We start from the raw sequence: 19,297 nt of genomic DNA, 5'->3' as shown, positions 1-19,297 counted from the left end.
TATCTATTAAACAAGCCTCACAGTACATATTTCATGAAGCTATACTTAATTATAGGCTAATGTGCACCACAGAGCTACCACGAAGAAAGATTAAGCAGTGGCCCATAATGCAGTGATTAATGCCATTATTAGCTGTCTGGCACACAGCATCTATTATTTGGTACCATCAGGAAAAACAACAGATCTCCAGTTTCCAATGCTGGCACTTCTGTAAAATGCAACAAACCCAAACCTCTCCAGAGAGAAACACACGCCTCTCTGTACCTCTCTGTACCTCACAGGCAGCATGGGGGACGCAAGGAGGTGAGAGTAGACTTGAATTTCCACTCCAAGTGCCTTTTACAGAGTTTGCTTCTCCACCAGAGATGTGTGGGAATATCCTACACCTTCTATTATGCAGTGCAATACTGACTGCCTGAACCCCTCTTCTTAATACCCTGAACAGTTCCTCATGTGAGGGGAGCTTGATTTGAGTTGGAATTAACAGCTGAGGACATGGAAACATAAGCGTGTATCTACACTCTTTTGCTACAGGGATGGCTCCTGTGGACATGATGTAGTGTACGTAAGACCACTGGTCTTCTGTATTAAGGCACTGTTGACTAACAAAACACTTGTGAGATGAGCAAATCTTCTATGGACGCTCCAAGACTTGCCTGTTTTGGAATCAGTACGCACATCGATTTATTTATGATGGAGGGCTAAGAAGCCGGTAATATCTTTCTTCCTGGGGAATGAGCCTTTGATTTAATAGCAGACTTGGGCATTACCAGCCCAGGTCTCCCAGTGTGGCTAAAGGAGAGGAGAGCTTCATGTTCCTTGACAGTGACAAAACCCTCACTGGCAATGTTACTGCTGACCTCTCGCTCCACTTCAGAATATGTCATTCTGTCAATACCATCCACCTTGATTATACCAGGCTTTATATACAACAGGTTACGATCCCAGAGGGATGAAAAGCTTTTCCAAATTAAAAGCAGCATTTTAAAGAGGAAATACTCATACATTCCTATGTAGTTTTCATTTGATATCCTCAAGGCTAACCCCAGAACTCAAGTGTTTTTTTCTGAGTGCAGCCATCTTATGAATTTAATGGAAGAAGGGAAGTAATAAAATGTGCACCATACTTTAATTAGTTCCCTCATAACACGGCATTTCCAAAATGGCAGTGCCAAAGAAAACCATTAATCTAGGAGAACAGATGAAGGCTCTGTATGGGGCAAGGGACAGACCTCCTAGAGATACACACTCCCCCTTTTCTTCTCCTGCTGGTGAATCTTACCTCAAATAATAACTCCAGCTACACCAAAGGAATTCATACCAATATTGACTATTAAGCCACTTTCCATTTCTTAAGCCTTGCTACAGAGTACCACAATGTAGAGATCACATGTTGTATCCTGCAGGATAAATGTAAATGGCCTATCTTTTGAACACACATTCACCCTGGGTACTCCATGTGCCAGGCTTAAGCTGACACTATCATGCAATCATTTCAGCATCTTCCTTTCACTAGGTGAGTGAGAAAACCTGTGTCAGATGTATGAAAGCAAACACAATCTGCTACAAAAGGCAGACACTTTTCCCAGCACGCTTGCCTTACACGTTTCTTGTGGGACCAGCCTCTGGCACTAGTTGTGGCATCAGTTGTATCACAGGAAGGAATTAGGGAAGCATCAGAAGGAATCCCAGAAACACCACTGACTCTCAGTCTCTTATTACCTCTTCCTGGCAATCAGGCAGGGGCAAATGTGGAAGTTTAAAACCACGGAGAGGAGCTCAGGGAAGAACTCCCATGAGCAGAATGACTTGCTAGAGAACAAAGTTCAAGTAATGGTGCAGGAGTGGCCAAATGCAAACAAACAGCAGTTCCAGGAAGAAACGGCCTTATTCAAAACTGACAAAGAGACTGGAGAAAAGACTGAGAGTGGTTTGACCTGTTTCTATGGCATGTCCCCTGCCCTGACCTGCAACAACCTTACAGCCCCACCAGAGCCACGGCTTTGCCCCTTCTTGGTTATAGAATAGAAATTGGTACCTGTGTGCGGTTGAATGCTACTCTTGCAAAGACAGCTTGAGACACACTGGCCCTCTTCAGCTCATCTCTGACTTGCTGGTAAATATCTGGAGAGACTTCCACCGATGAATTTGATGGCTCTGGTTTGACGGCTCTAGGGATGGGTGGATGATTCAAGAACTGCTGGTTGATAGCCTGCGGGTGCTGGTGAGCCAACAGTCGGCTGACAGCAATCTGCTGGTTTATCAGATGGGCCATGGCTATCTGCTGCCTCACAAGTTGTGGACTGAGCTGAGGAGACAGGAGCCCAGGGTTTATCATGGTTTGCATCGTTGGCACTTGGTTTCGGATTGGAGTACTGTGGTGAATTTGGCCATGAGGAGACTGTTCATTAGATTTTCCCAAAGTTGCCAGCTGGTTGATATTTGGTAAGTGCATGGGACGTTGACCAAGAACACAATAGTCTGAAAGGTTTTCTCTTTCCACTCTTTCAACTGTTAAAAGAGAAAAATTAGCTTGCTGTCATTTCAGTTTGCACTAAGGGCAAGGATTATATTGCAGGTGACTGCACACAACAGCACCTGCTTTACTTTCTAAGTCTACAACTGCGTGCAAGTATTGTAGAAACATAAGCAAAAGGAACACAAAGTAAAAGCAACAAGAATAATTAACATTCTTTCAGACTTCCCAGGTTTCATCCACAGCTCACGAAGACTCCTTAGAAACCAACAGCAGGTATCCTCCCCAGTCTCCTTTCCTAAAGAAAAAAGCTTGGACGCTTCCATTTATACCATTAATAACATTTGAATCTGTCACAGCAAACCGATTAACATTTAAAGTGATCACTGCTTCAGAATCGCTGGAATCTAGGTAAAGAAAAGAAACTCAAACTGGCATTCACTCACACAAACCAAATAAACAAGGCTGTTCCCTGGGCAGCTCATGGCACTGCTTCTCATTACAAACTTGGCAACTATTATCTTTTCCACATAAACTCTCCCTTGCACTGTGTGTGGATAAACCTTTCTGGTACCATCAGCTCACCCAGGTGCACCACAGCAGACTCATGTAAGTTGTGTGAAAACATAGTACAAAACAGTGAAATTCACACACAAGAAAAGTTTGAAACTATGGTTCCTACAGCCAAAGTCTCATTGCCATGAGTTTGTCCAGAAACTTTAAAGCACTTTGCACAAACACACATTTGAAAGAAAGTGCCTTCACTCTCTTCAAAAAAAATTTGTGTAGCACAACAGTGATCTTTAAGTGACATCATGTTACAAAAGAAATTAAAATAACACACACTAAATGCATATACAGTGCATTGTCCCTGTTAAATATCTTATGTCAGCAATACCACAGTATCTTTTCAGGTAACTACAAAACTAAATGCACACATTACAAAATTAAATTTTCTCTAAAAGAACCATTTGAAATAGGAAATGAAGTTTAGCAAGTGCATAAATATAACTCCTACCTAGGTAATTTTAAGCAATCAGAAGTCCTTTTACAGTAGGTTGCAGATTCCATAAGCCTCCCTACATGCAACTGAATAGGTATTTCTATTTTGATCTGATATGTAAGTATTTAGAAACATGTCATCATAGAAAACCACTACCTCATCCCTGTATTGGTCTCAGCAAGTAACAAGATCAGATTTATTTCAGAAAGGTCATAATACTGTTATAACTTGTGTTATGATTAACAACTGTACGAGGTTTTGAACTCTTTTTAAAAACCTAATCTATATAAAGCTTTGAAGCTTTACACAGTTAATACTCAGAATGACAGCTTACTGATGACTTGCTCTCTTTTCTTCTAACTAGAAAGACAGCTCTTTTCACCTTCCAGAGTTAATCTAAGGCAGAGAGGGTCATGCCCTGAACACATACATACACACAGTTACTATTTTTAGAACTGTCACTCTGGAACATCACAAGTACTGAATTTTACAACTAGGTGAATTAATACCCAGAATTTTCTTGTAAGACATTTTAAGTCATTCTTCCCATTCTTTAAAAAAGGAAAACACAGTAACATCTTTAGCCTTCTATTAAATAATTGCTTAAAATTCAAAATAAAAATTAATTTCTAAGAAAGATATGAATTCCACTTTTCCACAACACCTAATGTTTAAACCCAACTGAATTTCTAAGTGTTTACTTGTATTTCAGCTATGAAAGGCAATGCAAAATGTGTGATATACAAATATTATTGTCAGCAAATGACCATTTTGCTGTGTTACCCACAGGCTGTCAGATACATAATGCAATATTTCATCTTGCTAAAAATACTGAAAATCCCTATTCAAAAGCTGCTCCTCATGATATCAGAAGGGCCTCCCTGAAATGCGGCACAGAAAGCTCTATACCACTTCAGGAACAGACACAAAATCAATGTGAAATATGCAACAGGAGTAGTGCTAATTCCAGGGATGGACCCATCACCAACACAGAGGTGTGGGCAGGGGAGTGAGGAGGGGCTGCTTTGTCACAGCCTCTGACCACGCTCTGCAACACAGATGATTCAGAGCCAATACAGCCTCCTCAGCCTCTCTGCACTAAGCCTGCACCTGAGTAATGCCATTAAATACACATTGCTGCTGGCCAAATGCAATTATTCCAAAGGTACAATAGCTGCTTGGCAGGTGTAAGTAGAATAAAGCTGTTGCTCAGTGTAATGAAATACTTGGAGCAGCCTGCTACATCACTGACAAACCTAAAAATAAAGAGTCCTTCCGCTAGGAGTTTCAGAAGAGCTGAAAAAGTTCTGAACTATTTGTAGTTTGAGGAGCACACAGAGAATAAGTCACTGAAACCAACAAATTATTACTTGTTAGAACATAAAAACAGTAACCAAGTGTTTTTGAAAACTTGGTGAGAAATAAATATAAATAACATTCACTTTCTGGGCTGAACCACATTTGCCAAGTTTCCACCCACTCTTGACTTCAATGCCAAGTTATAAACCCCTATAAAAATAAAGTTTAAGATAAAAAGGCTGGCAAGCTGTTAATCTCTGCAGTGCTACTTGGAATTACACAGAAACATCACCTGACTTGCTTCCATAGGTATATTTTCCCCTTATTATCAGTTTCCTTTTTTGATGACATTAGACTACACAGCCATGCATGTACTCCCTATAAACAAACCAGATTTTAGTCACTTTGACCACTGTAGTAATAAAAGGTTACCATTAGCAGTTACGCTGGATGGAAAAAATGTGCATTACTCAACTCAAAACTCTTTCCTTCTCTAACACGTTGCCCATATCTAATTCCCTGTTGTTCTTTGGTAACTATGGATTGGTTACCAAATCTGCAGGGCTGAACAGGAGCAAGACTGAGACAGCCTGGAGATGGAGACTGGCACTGTCCTGAGACAGCCAGCTTGCCAGCACTGCTCTAAGAAGAAAGAGATACAGGAGCCACAAAGCCTCTTTGCCACCAGCATTCAGCCTCAGATCTTCCTGAGACAGGGCTTTTACATTTGCATCCTCCCTTTTCCGTGCTCATACCCAATTACAGGGGATACTTTCAGAGCTCTTGTAGTCCTGTACTTATTGGAATATAAAGCTGTACTGACTGGAATATAAATATGTGAGGACAGAGCAGCAGGACCCTGCTGGGAAGGAAGGGGTTCCATGGATATGTACTGTCTACATTCAAGTACTGCTGATAAACTACTTCTGCTAGCAATGCCTGTGGTAGTTAAATAAAAGCTGGTTCAGGAGGCTGTTACCTACCTCCATCTGTGGTGTGACCACAGCAAAAGACATTGCAGTGTTTTCATTTTCTCTCTGCATCACTCACTTGGTATACAATTCTGCAGTTCTTTGCTTGAAGAGCTTATTTAAACCAAGTACAACAGCACTGTCATATTGCAGAGCCACCCACTCTTCTGAAGCCCATCACTAGGTAGGCAGAGACTTGTGTCTGGACAATAGGTACTGCGCTAAGCTCAGCAATTAGCCTCGAGAGCACTCTAGAAGAGCCCTTCCTTTTTCTATACCTCCCTACAACACATCACTACCTCTACAAGAGTCAGAAACCAACATAATCCCCAGAATGGAAGCAGCAAATTATTGTAATTGAATATTCCGTTCTCATCCTATAACGATTACCATGTGTGTCGATGGATTTCAACTCCATACTGAGTTAAAACTTCCTGGATCCAGCACAAAAGGAATTCAGTGCACCCTTCCCCTGTGTGATGCTCTTAACCTCTAGCCCAGTCTTCCTCGCACAGTCAAGCAGCTGACGCAGACCACAGCACAATAGCTTGGGGTGGTCTGCATGCAACTTTCCATTTAAAATAAAACCAGCTCAAAAGATTTAAAATAAAATTTATTTCCCCACCTTCCCTTCCTCTCACACTTTATTTGCACTGAGTTGTTAATAGGAACATTCTGACAAACAGCCCGTGGGGCATTTAGGGCTTATGCGTGGCACTGAATTGACTGACAGCACTGGAAACCAAATTCCTGTGCACAATAAGGGATGCAGCAGGGAGAGCAAGAGTGTAACACGTCTCCCAGCACTGCACCACAAGTGGGGACACGGAGGACCCGCCAGCGTCCATGACCCAGCGCGTCCGGAACTTTTTAGTCCCACAGGCACACAGGCACTTTGCCCCAGAGTAAGAAGAAGCTGGTAAAGAAACGTTTTGTAATAAGTTACTAGCCGGCAGAATTGCCATGCTTCAATTGTGACAGGATGTCACCACCCAGGGCTGTTCTCCAGTGCTTCAGTTTGCTTCTTTGTTTTGTTTATTATTTAAAACCTGGTGATCATAAAAGCCATTTCTAGCAGTGGTCATGGCCAAGCTGGGAGAGCTCTGTGAACTCTGGTATACCCTGCACTAAGCTTGAGACAAAAAGGTTCCCACAATTTCTCCTGGCTTAGCACCATCCTGCTCACTGGAGCAAGACTTGAACTTTGGAGCCAAGCACAGCACCAGCTCCACCTTGGAGAGACACGGCTGCTGCACTACACCCAGAGGGTGCCCTCTTGCTTCTGCTGCATAATTATGAACTACCACTTTGTAACCACTCCAGAGCACAGGAGGTGCTTTTGAAGTGGTAATTCCATATCTTTTTATCTGTAATTGGGATAATTACTTATTTCTTTTAATCACAGCCCACTTAACCACTTCAGTGCAAAGAGCTGATCTGAGGAGTCTCATTTTCAGACAACATCTAATCTTTCTATTTACCCATAGTCATTCACTGGCTTCAGTGCCTGATCTCTGCCTAGGCCACTTGTTCCTGCACTCAGGACTGGAGGAAAAGCAGGTTGACCAGAGATGCAAACATGATAAAAAGTTTTTAAAACCTTTCCTCCTACTCCTGCAGGACAGCACAGAACCTCAAAATAGCTATAGAGCACATACAGAAATTGTTTGGCCGCTGGCTGCGGGTAGCAAAGGCCTTTATCCAAGCCTAATGGAAAACAGACAGGAAAGGCCATTGTCTGTTCTTTGTTGAGTTGCAAACCATTCAGTTCCCACCAAAGCACAAATCACTATATTTTTTACTTAGAATCATCATTAAAAGTGGGCCTTTAACCATCAGTCACCAATCTGAGGTAAACTGAGCAGAGTGTACTAACATTGCTGAGTCTCTTTGTGCAGCTGACCTTCTCACCCCTTACCCTCAAGACTAGTTCTAAGTCATCCCTTGGGACACAGGGATGCTAACATGTCTTCTGCCAGTGCTTAAGCATAGGAAATCATATTCTTTATATGGGCTTCCCCTGGACTGCACTGCTTCCAAAGATGCCTCTCAGAAGACAAGCATCATCATCTTATTTTCAGGTTTTTGGGTTTCTGTATAGGTTCAAGAGGCACACAGAAGTATGAACTCAGTTCTTCATAATCATTTTAACACTGTTTATCAAAAGGACATGCCAGATGCATCTGGCAGAGAAAACCATGATGCTGAAGGTATTCTAGTGTCCACCTGCTCTAACCCATGAATACTGGTTAGGAAATGGAAAAGGAGAAGCAGCAGAATCATTAGTTAGAACTGTCAGACAGAAACATAGGCAGTGACTGGTTTAGATGGACTGATGTTATCATTTGATATAAAAGTATCTCCCTTCTTGTCAAACTATTGTAACAATAGATCCAATCTTTTGTGAGAGATACAAACCTCCTGGATGACCCAGGCAATTGTGCAATCCCTCTGGGAGATCCTTATGTGCGTATTCCTGATTCATAACATCAGAGATGGTGAAGGGAAGGAGACAGAACACAAACATCATTGAGTCAGAGATACAAACTCATCAGGTATTTCAAGTGAACAGACTGCCATTCTGCTCTTGGAGTTACATATTCTATGAAACCCATAGGATCAGAGAGACACTTTGCAGCTTTTCACACAGGAAAGCTTATGCCTGTACCTAAGCTTCAAGTAAATTATCCTCCTGTTTGAAACTAATAAAATAACTTTTCTTCTGAGCTAACATGTCGGTGTTTGGCAGGACACCATTTTTTAAATATGAAAGAAAATTAATTTTGAGATTCCAAAGGCTAAAACAAAAACATGTTTTCTTTTTAGAAAACGGAGATGACCATTCTTTACTAAGAATTCAAAAGGGCAGAAATCCCAGCTGCAGCACACAACTGGTTCTCACTGAGAAAAGCACAGTACTGGAACAGGAGACATTAAAAAAAAAAAAAAAGTTCAGAGACATGATTTGAGCAAAACACGGGATAAGTGGCTGGAGAGCTTCTCCACAGAAGGGTTTCCAGTCTTTACTGTGTGGCCTATGCTGCCTACAGCAGCACTGGCTGCTGCTCCAGCCACACACAGGCACAGGAGATGCCACTCAGCAAATCTCACGTATCCTCTGCCACAGCACAGGCACTGTGAGCAGTGAGAGCCACTGCCCCAAAACAGCCACAAGCCAAGGAAGACATTCTGCAAAGCTGAGATTCATATATGCATTCACCTTAGATAAAAACTACTGTTAATTAAAAAAATAACCCATAGGGTGTGTGTTAATTCTCTTTACAGAGAGGAATAGCCAAGAGGGTCACAGCTCATACACCCCTGGAACACACGGCAGCAGCTCAATTGCTTTTAACAACACACATGCACAAATCCCCCAAACTGGCATTTAACATCACAGGCAATGCTGAAATGCAAAATGCTAATGTTGGTGGGAAAAACAGCGGTCAAGGGGTCTGTAATTCTTGCTGAATCTTGATACTTTTAACTTATATTTAAAGAGAGAGGCCACTTTTTCCTCATCATTAGTGACAACTGATGAACTACTCTCCTCATAAAAATAGCACAGCAGGCCACTGACTAAGAGGATGTCCCCGAGTCAAGAGATGATCTTCAGGTCATGTATGTTACCTAGATGTTGACAAGTTTGCTGTGATCGATGTTATTTTCCTTCCTTTTTATTTAAGAAAGTGAGAAAAGTCCTGTTTTTAGGGAAATGATTACACAGTAAGGAGTATAAGAGTAAGCAAAGGAGAAGTTACAGTAATGTCAAGAGCCCCACAGCTGATCCTAATTGCTTTAGTGCCAGAGCCATAACTAATATCCAAATAAGATATGAAATGTACTTCCTTAAAAAACTTAACATTTCTGCAAAAGGTCAAGATATATGCATATGAATACATAATATAAATAAACCCTTCTACTTACACAGATAGAGGTAAATACACATGCGTGTATCAGTAAAAAGGGTATTTTTAAAAGTCAGAAACTCTGTTTGGGAAAGATCTGGTGTGCCTTTTCATGAGGCTTCTACAACATCTGCTTCAGACGAACAATTAAAAACTCCTCCTCAAAGCACATAATGACAGTTTTCCCTAGGCTCACACTGGCATTATCACTACGCTGCAATCCTCAGTTCCTTCAGCCTGGAAATAAGAAAGCTGGGAGCCCTTCTGAATCATGTTTCTAACCTCTCTGAACCTACACTGGCCTCTAGGAACACATTAAAAGAGAAACAGATTGCTCAGTCCATCCATTATTGGAAGTAAGTAAACAAACTTTCAAGAATAAAAGAGCACATAAACAACAAATCAGTAATATTGGAAAAATCAAAGAGGCTTTGAGACAGCCACAGTCGCAAAACTCACATCCACAGAAAGCTATATTTTGACAGACACTGATGGCAGGAGCAGAGATGACATGTTCTTCATACTCAGACAAAAAAAGTATGTCTTTGTAATTTTAAGTCCACAATGTATTTATTTCTTCCCTCTGCCTTTCTAACTTCCTCCCACTGAGCTAAGTTGTGTCATCAGGCAAAAAGAAAATATTCACACCAGTTAAGATTTTCAGTTGTGAAAGAATTGTGATACAGTGATAGTCCTTCTGATAAAAATAGAAAGCATGACACTTTGAAGTGAAATATCTATTGAGAGGGAGAGAGCTAAAAAATATTCTAAATGCTGTGAACTCAAAACACTGGGACACAAGTAGGTAACTGGTACAAGTTTGATCCCTTGAGAATTACCTGAATTGCATGATTAAAGTTCTGAAATACCTCCCTCTATACATACATACATATATATATATATATATATATATATATATACACACGCATGTATATAGTACTTAAAAAGTGTTGTTTCTATTTCTGTATCTATTTGTTAATCAAATTTAAAATCAATGCAAACCTTTAAAGCAATTATTAAAATCCTGCATTACAACAATGTTAAATGCCTTCTCCCAGCTTCAGAAAGTTCAGCATCTAGAGAACTCACACAAGCATTTCTCAGAGTGAGAGAAGCAACCCCATGAGACCGGGCAGGAGAAAGGCAGCTTGAGAACCACTGGAATAAGCCATTGGTCTACAGTTGTCATTTATAAGTAGGTATTCTTTAGTAAAAAAGGGGCATCTCTGATTCTTCATTGGGGCAGGTTTATACATAATTAGGCCTTGTCATGTATGCACAACTTTGTACTATAAGGTCTTGCATCCTTAAAAAAAAAAGAGTAAATAAAAAAGGGGAAAAAAAAGCTTCATATAGCAATCTTAGATTAATTCATGGTGCATATTTTGAACAAAATTACAACACATACTAAATAGCCTAATTACCACCTCAAGGGATTACAGACACCCATGAAGGCAAAAAGCCCACTGTAGAACCGTTAAGCCTTTTGCTTCCCAACCACTGTACACATTCCATTATAACTGGTTTTAATATAAGCTCTTCTTCAAATATATACATGTATCCCAGAGAGACTGGGAAGAGTGGACATCCCGTTATAATCTCCCTCACGCCTTCACACACACCCCAAGCGGAACACCCAGGGTCAGGAGGAGACAAAAAGCCTCCATCCTCATACCTGCCAATTCCCAAATCTGGCTGTACACTAACTCTCATGCTGCTGGGTAAACTGTGACTATTTTAAAATCTTAAGGGGATGGGGCAGGGTGGGAGAAAAAAATTAAAGCAGAATTTTATTCTAGCATCATCTGACACAAGACAAAATTGACATGCTGAGCTGAACTAACTGAAAACTTTTTTAGAATTACGAGCATAAGTAGTTTAGCTGTCTTTTCGGTGAGTTCAACAGAATGCATGCTGAGAATGTTTACTTGAGATTTGATACAATTCCATTTGTGTACGGCTTTTACATCTGTTGCTAATGATATCAAATTATTGATTGTTCACTTTCTTGTATTATTTAAACATTAGCTGTGCACTCAGCAACCTGATGCTTTTCTTTTTTTTCTTTTCTTCCAGAGAACTTTTTATTTCTGTCTGTCTTTGGTTGTAATTACTTTGATCTTCCAGAGAGTATAATTAATTTACTGTTTATTTATTTCTATGAGAAAGGAAAAAAAGTTTGACCTAGTAGATCTATATGTGGCAATTTGTAACAGAATCACATAGCTTATGTTTAGGAAATCATGGTTTTGATTAAGAAGCAACCATTTAGTTCCCACTGTTTTATTAAAAGAGACATTAGCAGATAATAGGAAACACATTTAACACTGTAGGCTGCATCTAGTTTGCAACGTCAATAAAGTTATTTTGAAGCCCCTTCCTATTTTGTATTTACCACAGCTCATGCGAATTGTTTTTTGCTTTTACTTTCTAGTAACCAGCTCTAGAGTTACACAAGGATATGGGTGCTGGTTCCAAGAACTCTACATCATGGTTTTACCTAATCTATCCAACTACAGCCCAAAAAACAAATCACTGCATCATCCATTCACCTTCATGAAAGCCCTTTTTAAAAATATTATTGAAGGAGTACACGAAGACTGATGCGTGTAACTTGAGTCACGGATTTTGCACACTAACTGAGCTGTCCTGCAGGACTATCTGGCTACAGAAAAGAAACAAAATAGCATTAAATGAGAGATGATGAGAAATTGAAACCTAAAGTGCAGAAGTCTTCTTGTTTGCAGGCAGTTAAGATTACTGCTCTGAAGTTGCTGTTTATTCTCCATGCACCACTGTACCTGCCACAGACTCTTTGTTTTCTCTCCCACTCATATGGTTGACGAATCAACACTACTTGAACTGCTTTATAGCAGCTTGTGTTTACTTCACACATACCTTAACCTTCCTTTTTCTCCTCCTACTAACACACACATAAACTTCCAAGCAGCAATGACTGGCTGTGTCTCTGAATAGCACAGATACAGAGTTATCTGGCAAACTCTTCGGGTTCGGATCCTTGACCTTTTGATTGAGGTTTCATTCTGCTTTTACTGCACTTAAATTTTTAACTGTGCACTTACTAAGTAAAGAAAAATTAAGAGCATAAGCTCAAAGAGTGGAAGAAAGTAGAAGACAACGGTGTACTAGAAATACTCAGAAGCTTTAGTAGTGTCTCTACAGTTAAGAACACTACAGTTAAGGGCTTCCAGTGCCTCTGCAACTGGCACCCTTGCCCAGTTTTGAAAAAGGAAAAAAAGCCTATTTCTGCTCTCCCAGAACAGCAAGTAAAAGCGAATGGTGATGACCTTGAAGCTGTTTGATTCTTTTGATTGCTTTTTAACCAAGAGGATATGTTGAAGTACTTTGAATAAAATTCTGTTATTAAGAGACACCATTTAGAGAAAAGAAACACTTCTGAGTCACACAATGGCAATTTACAGAGAAAAGAAAATATCCAGTTTGTTTGGCATGAGGGTAACCGCATACTAAAATGTCCAATCAACATTTTTACTTCTAGCCTAAACCATTTTAGTAGGTGAAAAGCAACATCTCCATTTCCTTGCCTGCACTGTTGCCCCAATCCTGCCAGGACAATTTTCCTTCTAGACACAAATAATTTCACCACAGAACATTCTTTCTTTTTTCCCCTACTGAAAATCTAATGATTGCAGAGCCCAGGCATGAGTGTCTTACAGGTATGCTCTGCACAAGCCAGATGTGCAGAGAAAAACCAGATGCCTCAGAACTTGTTCTGATGTTTCATGCTATTTTGTTTCATGCGTTCCTAGCTCAAGCAGCAGACTTTTTATGGTATTATTATGCAGATTTCTAGTCTGTTATAAGGAAACAAAACAAGCAACCTTTCGTGGCTTATGCTTCCCAGCCTTTTATGAGGAAAAGACAGCACACTCTTTTTGAAAGGTGCTAATCTTCACACAACTGAAAATACAGCAGTTTCTCAGGAAGGACATGACATTACCCTCTTTCTTCATTATGTGTGTGAATTCTGTTATGGTTTTCCTGGCTACTGACAGGATCACAGACAGAAATGACATTAACAGTCTATGTCTTCTTTCAGACAATGAATCTTCCATTCAGGGGTGTAAGAGAGAAAAAACTATGGAAAAACCCTACCCCAGCATACAGCTAATCTCCAAGGGTGATGGAGATTTGGGAAGAGAGGTCCCAGGTGGAATGATTAAAAAGCTTTTTACTATCCTCTAAGTCTGGAGTATTTAAAGCACATGAGTGTTAACCCCCCCCCAATCCCCCCACAAAAAAACCCCTACTAAAACAAATGGTCTGGTGCACACTTAAGTCCCTTGCCAAAGCAAGGGAACAATTAAAGAACAAACCACACACGATGGATACTTGTCACATCATTTTGTGCACCACTGACAGGTGATCAGACAGTTCAGTGGTGAGAATGGGATGAACTTACTTAGAATAATCTTACTGCCTCAGGCACTCTGGACCGACTAATACAATTTCATTATAGAAAAATACATACAATGGGCTATATTTCTCATTACTTCAGTGGGTGCAGCACCTTGCTCTTTATAAGTGTCTCCCAACAAGCAGTATTAAATCCTCTGTATCCACATTCCACAGAATAAAATACAGCAGGAATGCCAGTACTTTGCAGTATTGAGAACAGAGAACAAGGGCACATGTAACTCAAAAAGCCAGGTTTTTAGTTTTCAGGAACAAAACAAAACTAGGGCAACTTACATAGCAATTTAACTTTTAAATCCTGAGATAGTAGAATGCTTTCTTTCCAAACTGTTTTTGCTTAATTCAAAACACAGTTGATCTTTCAGCACAGTGAAATGGGATATTTTAAGCATGTTTTGTGTCCTGTGTTTTCATGCCAGCCTTGTTTGTAAAGAATCAGATTTAATTTCAAATGTGCTGTGACTGTGTCCTCTTTGTAGACAAATTCACAAATATTATTATTGCTTATTATTACTTTTATTTAAATGAAATAATCTCGAACTGTCAGCAGAATTTCAAGAACTTGGAAAGCAACAAAAAAAACCAAAACAATTTACCTTTAATCTTCTTGTACTTTTTGTACCATCTCCCAAACTCCTGGCACTTGGTTGCTGACACATTGGCATAGTATGTACTATTTACAATGGATGAAATCATACTCTGGAAGTATAGAAAGAAAAACAAAAAGTGATTTAAAATATCTTCCATTATTAGAAATCTTTTCCAGGGAAAGCAAGTGACACACGAGTGCATAATGATCATCCATGTGTGACTTTAAATCCAAAAGAACCATCTGATGAGTACAAAATATTGGTTTTATTCTTCAGTCTATATGCCCAACAATGAATAAAACCACAATAATAATTATTTTGCAATTCTTTAAAAAAATGTAGTACAAACCCACACTGAGATCTGCAGCCCAGGCTGGGGGGAAGTTCTACTTTGCTTTGTACTTGTGATACTGCAATAGCCAAACTTGAGTTACATAACAACAGGCAGTGCCGTGCTGAGGAACACATGCTCACCAAGCACAATTTAGGAACCAGATCCTAAAGGTAAGATTAGATGCTCCAGCATGCATAATCCAAATAATGCTTTTCAGATGTCTCTGTTCTGATTCCAAATGCAGCAAGATCGCACAGCCAAGAACCAGAGAACATCCGTGCTACTCGGATCAGAACAACAGTTAGGCAAATAAGTTAAATTAATATAATTTATAGAAACGTGTGATTAGCTCTTGTGTGAAGAATCACCCAGAAGAGAAATTAGCAGTGCCATTCAGAGCACAGGGAACTACACATACTACAACACAGAACAGTCAAAACCCACAAGAAAGCTCAACAAAACTGAAATATCACTTGCCTAACCAGCACCTCTCTCTACTCTGCAAATTCCCCCTAAGCAACTCCATACAAGCTGAATGAAGAGATGGCTGCAGACTGGTTTTCATGCACCTGATACCAATAAAAAGGATATTTTCTATCTGGGGTGCTTCTGCCCATAGGGCGGCAAACAGCCTTGTTACTGGTAGTTCTTCCCTTCCTCCATGCTATAGAGGAGGCATCCCTTTAACAACATTTTGCTCTCCTTTTTCCCTTTCTGAACCCTTCTAGGGTCAAACTGTTCCCAGCACGTGTACACTGTCACCAAGGAAATGCAATCTAACAGCACCAACACGTGGGAGTCAATGCACCTTCTCCACAGACTGTTTTTATTTCCCTCATGCCCTCCTTCTGCACTTTTGTCACAGCTCAGAGAAAGCTGGGGCACGTCGTGCAACCCTTCTGCACCAAGAGGAAAGAGCAAGGATGATCCCACAGCTCAAATCATGGCTTCAAGCTCTGGCCTAGGAGCTCCTGCAGGCTCTTGGCCATCTCTGGAAAGCGACAAGGCTTATGCACTGGCTCACTGAATTTAATAATGCTTTAAAAACAAAATCATCCCTGCCCTCTGTCAGATTTACCCAGCCTCCTGTCCTGTTCACCGAAGTATCACAGGACTCTGTCCCAAACTCCTGAGTTTTAGGAACTTAAAAAACGTGAGAAAAACTGAGCAATTTAAGATAACTGGGTGATAAGACTACTTTCAATCTTCAACAGGTAATTTCACTTTCACTGCAAAGGCCCTTCTGCCTTTTCACTCTGCCTTTTCCACTCAAGAGTGCTATGGTGCACTGCAGTAGAGTTTGTAGGCTATGAAGTAAGAGCCTTAAGTAGCAGCTCCAATTTCTAAAACTGAGATTCAATTTTCTAATTAAAATCAATATTTTGAGACATAAACCTAGCATTGTGGCAGTCAGCAGCAATTCCCTGCCCATAAATCTTCCCTTGCTCCACAGCATTTTAACAAGCAATAGAATTCTGAAAGCCTGACATGGCCATAGCCTCTGCTGTAGAGGGCTTTTGAACAAAGCTGAGCAAACCTGGGGTTTTTTTGCATCACTACAGTTAAATTTCCTTCACTAAAGAAGGGTGGGGAAATTGTTGAACTCTGTCTACATATCAATTTGGTTCTCTTAATTTTTTTTTTTTTGGGCTGGGGGAGGTTCCTTCTCCAAATCATCTAGCCCTACAAGAAATCAACATTACTGAAACCATGAGGCTATTAAATATCACAGAATATATTAACCCATTAACCTTTATTTGAGAAAGCAAAACTTAAACTAAATAAACCAAGTAAAATCAAACAGTAAATCAACCATTGGTGAAAAAATCCCAGGACAGATTCTCTTCTGCAGGGGAAAGAACTATAACAATTTTCAGAACACATATCCTCACTATTATATGTAAAGGAACACTAGGGGTATTTCTCTTAGGAATCTTGATAAGTCTGGAGAAAGAAAATATCCATTTAAAAGAGAGTGGGGGAAAAAAAAATCACTCACTAGTTTCAATTTTCTAAATAATGCATAATATTTCTGGAAAAATCCTTAACAAAGGAATAAAGCAGCAGATATGTTTGGTATGTGTGTGGCCATGACAGCCATGTGGAATGAATACTACTTAGACCAGGAGCTAAGAAATACCCACACAAAGAAAATCTGGTGCAGTAAGTTCAAGGAGAAAAACATGGGACACACTCATGTCCTAATAAAGCTTGCTCCAGCAAAGAGACAAAAATGCATGGTCAGTGCTGAAATTAGTGATATGACACAGGAAAGACAGAGATATCTATGAAAAGATGGAAATATTGAAATAATTGGATTTCTTTCTGCTACACACACTCCCCCTACCTACCCTCCTTCCCCCCAGCTTGGTTAACTGGGATTTATTTGTTTCAACAGGAGCCGTATGCTAAGGGTAGCTAAGCTGCAGACATGTAATACACCTAGCAGAAAAAAACCAGAACAATTTTAAATCAAAGTGAATGATTACATTTCCCATTAGCAGCAATCAGAATCCCCATCTGGGCTGCTTGGAGAGCTGGGGCACTGAGAACCAGAGACGGAGCACCGTCGCTGGTGGGAGCGGGAGCTCCCCACGCTGCCCCTCTCTGCTTCTGTACTTGAGGCACGGTGAACACATTAATAAACAGCAGCATTTACTCTGCAGTTTCACTCCTCAGAGACCACTCTGCAATTTGCTGCTGTCAATAATATATTAACCACAAGGGGGTTGTAATGACATTTCACATTTGGCACGATATTTTTTTAAAACTGATTTGGGAGAAGGAATTGTATTAGAGGCATATTCAGATGATGGTAACAGACAGCTTCCATACAACCTTCCATTGTATCTTCTGCATTTTGTGAGCTAAACCAAAAGAGACTGAAACTTTTTATGGCAAGAATAATAATAATAATGATACAAGCTGCATTCTGCAGTCTTAGTTCAAGAGTTAGTCACTACCCAAGGTCATTTATACTTGTGATTAAAAGTACGCAAGCTCAATTTCCTATGGAAATATCTCCTCTTAGCTTTTTCCACTATCTAAATTCAGGGGCAATGATTTTGGCTGCTACGCTTCTGCCATCAGTAATTTTGTAAATATATGTCAGACTAAGCCCATAGAAGGAGTAAACCAACTGCAGTGTTTCCACCTGGTAGGCTTTGAAACTGAAGTGGGAGGAAACAGACCCAGACAACAAATGAATTCTGCATATGAAATGATGCATAGTTTAGTTATGCTGGATATTGAAGAAGACTGGACAGAGACAACCATATGCTGTAATCATCATTAGCTGACCAGATTCCACAGATAATTCTATTTTTAAAAATTACATTTAGACTGAGTGAGAAGGAGAACACTTTCGTATTCAATGCATATTGCACACTGCACATATCTACAGTGTCTGTTCCTCCTTTACTAAATCAGCAAGTTCCGTGGCTTTTCCTTACAAAACCCTTCCATTCCTGTTAGCTCTGCAGATCCCACTTGTTTAAAGAAAGCAAAGAATGTGACTCCTACCAGCTCCATATTTTACCTCTGTGCTTTCCCTGGAGTTGTAATCATAACACAGCGAGGCAAATTTGTGGTGAACAGAATTATCTTGGTTTATGGAGGCTTTGGATCATGAATTGCAGGATGAACATACAGTGCAATAGAAGACACACAATCACAGGAGAAAAAATGTTGGATATGAGCAAGCAAAGCATTGGATTTTTAGGAAGCTGGAACTACCCATGTTTTGACTTTTAAAAGATACAATGGACAGATTAACCTGATTCTAGTACACATTTTAGAAGGCAATATATTTTTCATGCCTAGCAAAGTTAGCTGGTCGGGGTGTTAAGGTGTTATTCTGTTTTTTCTGAGAGGGAAGGAGAAGTAAGTCATAAAAATTTTATGAATGTCTCATTATGACAATCTGAAGTACAAATAGAGCCTGTGACATCTGTAGGAACCTGTGTCTTAGATATGACATCACTGCCGTTTAAAAAGCAGTCACGGAGAATGAGGCTGAGTTTTTGTTCTTTTTTAAACATAATTACATATACATTTCTTTGTTGCTGTTTCCTAGAAATTGGGGCACAACTGCTAAAACTGCATACTTTTTATCAGGGTTGCAGGCTGATGAGAGCTACCCATGGGTTAGGGGGGAAGGCAAGCCTCTACTGGTGCAAAGAAGCCACTCAAATCTTGTATTTGAGGATCATTAGGCCTACTGCAATAGGTTCAGATAAAAATCTAAATAATGGATTTA

The 19,297-nt window shown here is 40.0% G+C and overlaps 1 protein-coding gene across 3 annotated transcripts in view; it reads right to left on the bottom strand.

Moving 5' to 3' along the window:
* Window positions 1-19,297, bottom strand: part of SATB2 (SATB homeobox 2) — a 131,781-nt gene that overhangs the window by 47,896 nt on the left and 64,588 nt on the right. For all 3 annotated transcript variants that reach the window (XM_038142453.1, XM_038142452.1, XM_038142454.1), the window contains 2 exons: window positions 14,712-14,814; window positions 2,039-2,511 (listed from right to left, as the gene is read on the bottom strand). In XM_038142453.1, coding sequence (XP_037998381.1) covers window positions 2,039-2,511; window positions 14,712-14,814 — 576 coding nt within the window. The remainder of the gene's footprint in view (window positions 1-2,038; window positions 2,512-14,711; window positions 14,815-19,297) is intronic.

The sequence above is a fragment of the Motacilla alba genome, chromosome 7 (assembly GCF_015832195.1).
Source record: "Motacilla alba alba isolate MOTALB_02 chromosome 7, Motacilla_alba_V1.0_pri, whole genome shotgun sequence".
Classification (NCBI taxonomy): Eukaryota; Metazoa; Chordata; class Aves; order Passeriformes; family Motacillidae; genus Motacilla; species Motacilla alba.
The sequence above is the reverse complement of the archived record's forward strand: the minus strand, read 5'-3'. Positions and strand labels throughout refer to the sequence as shown.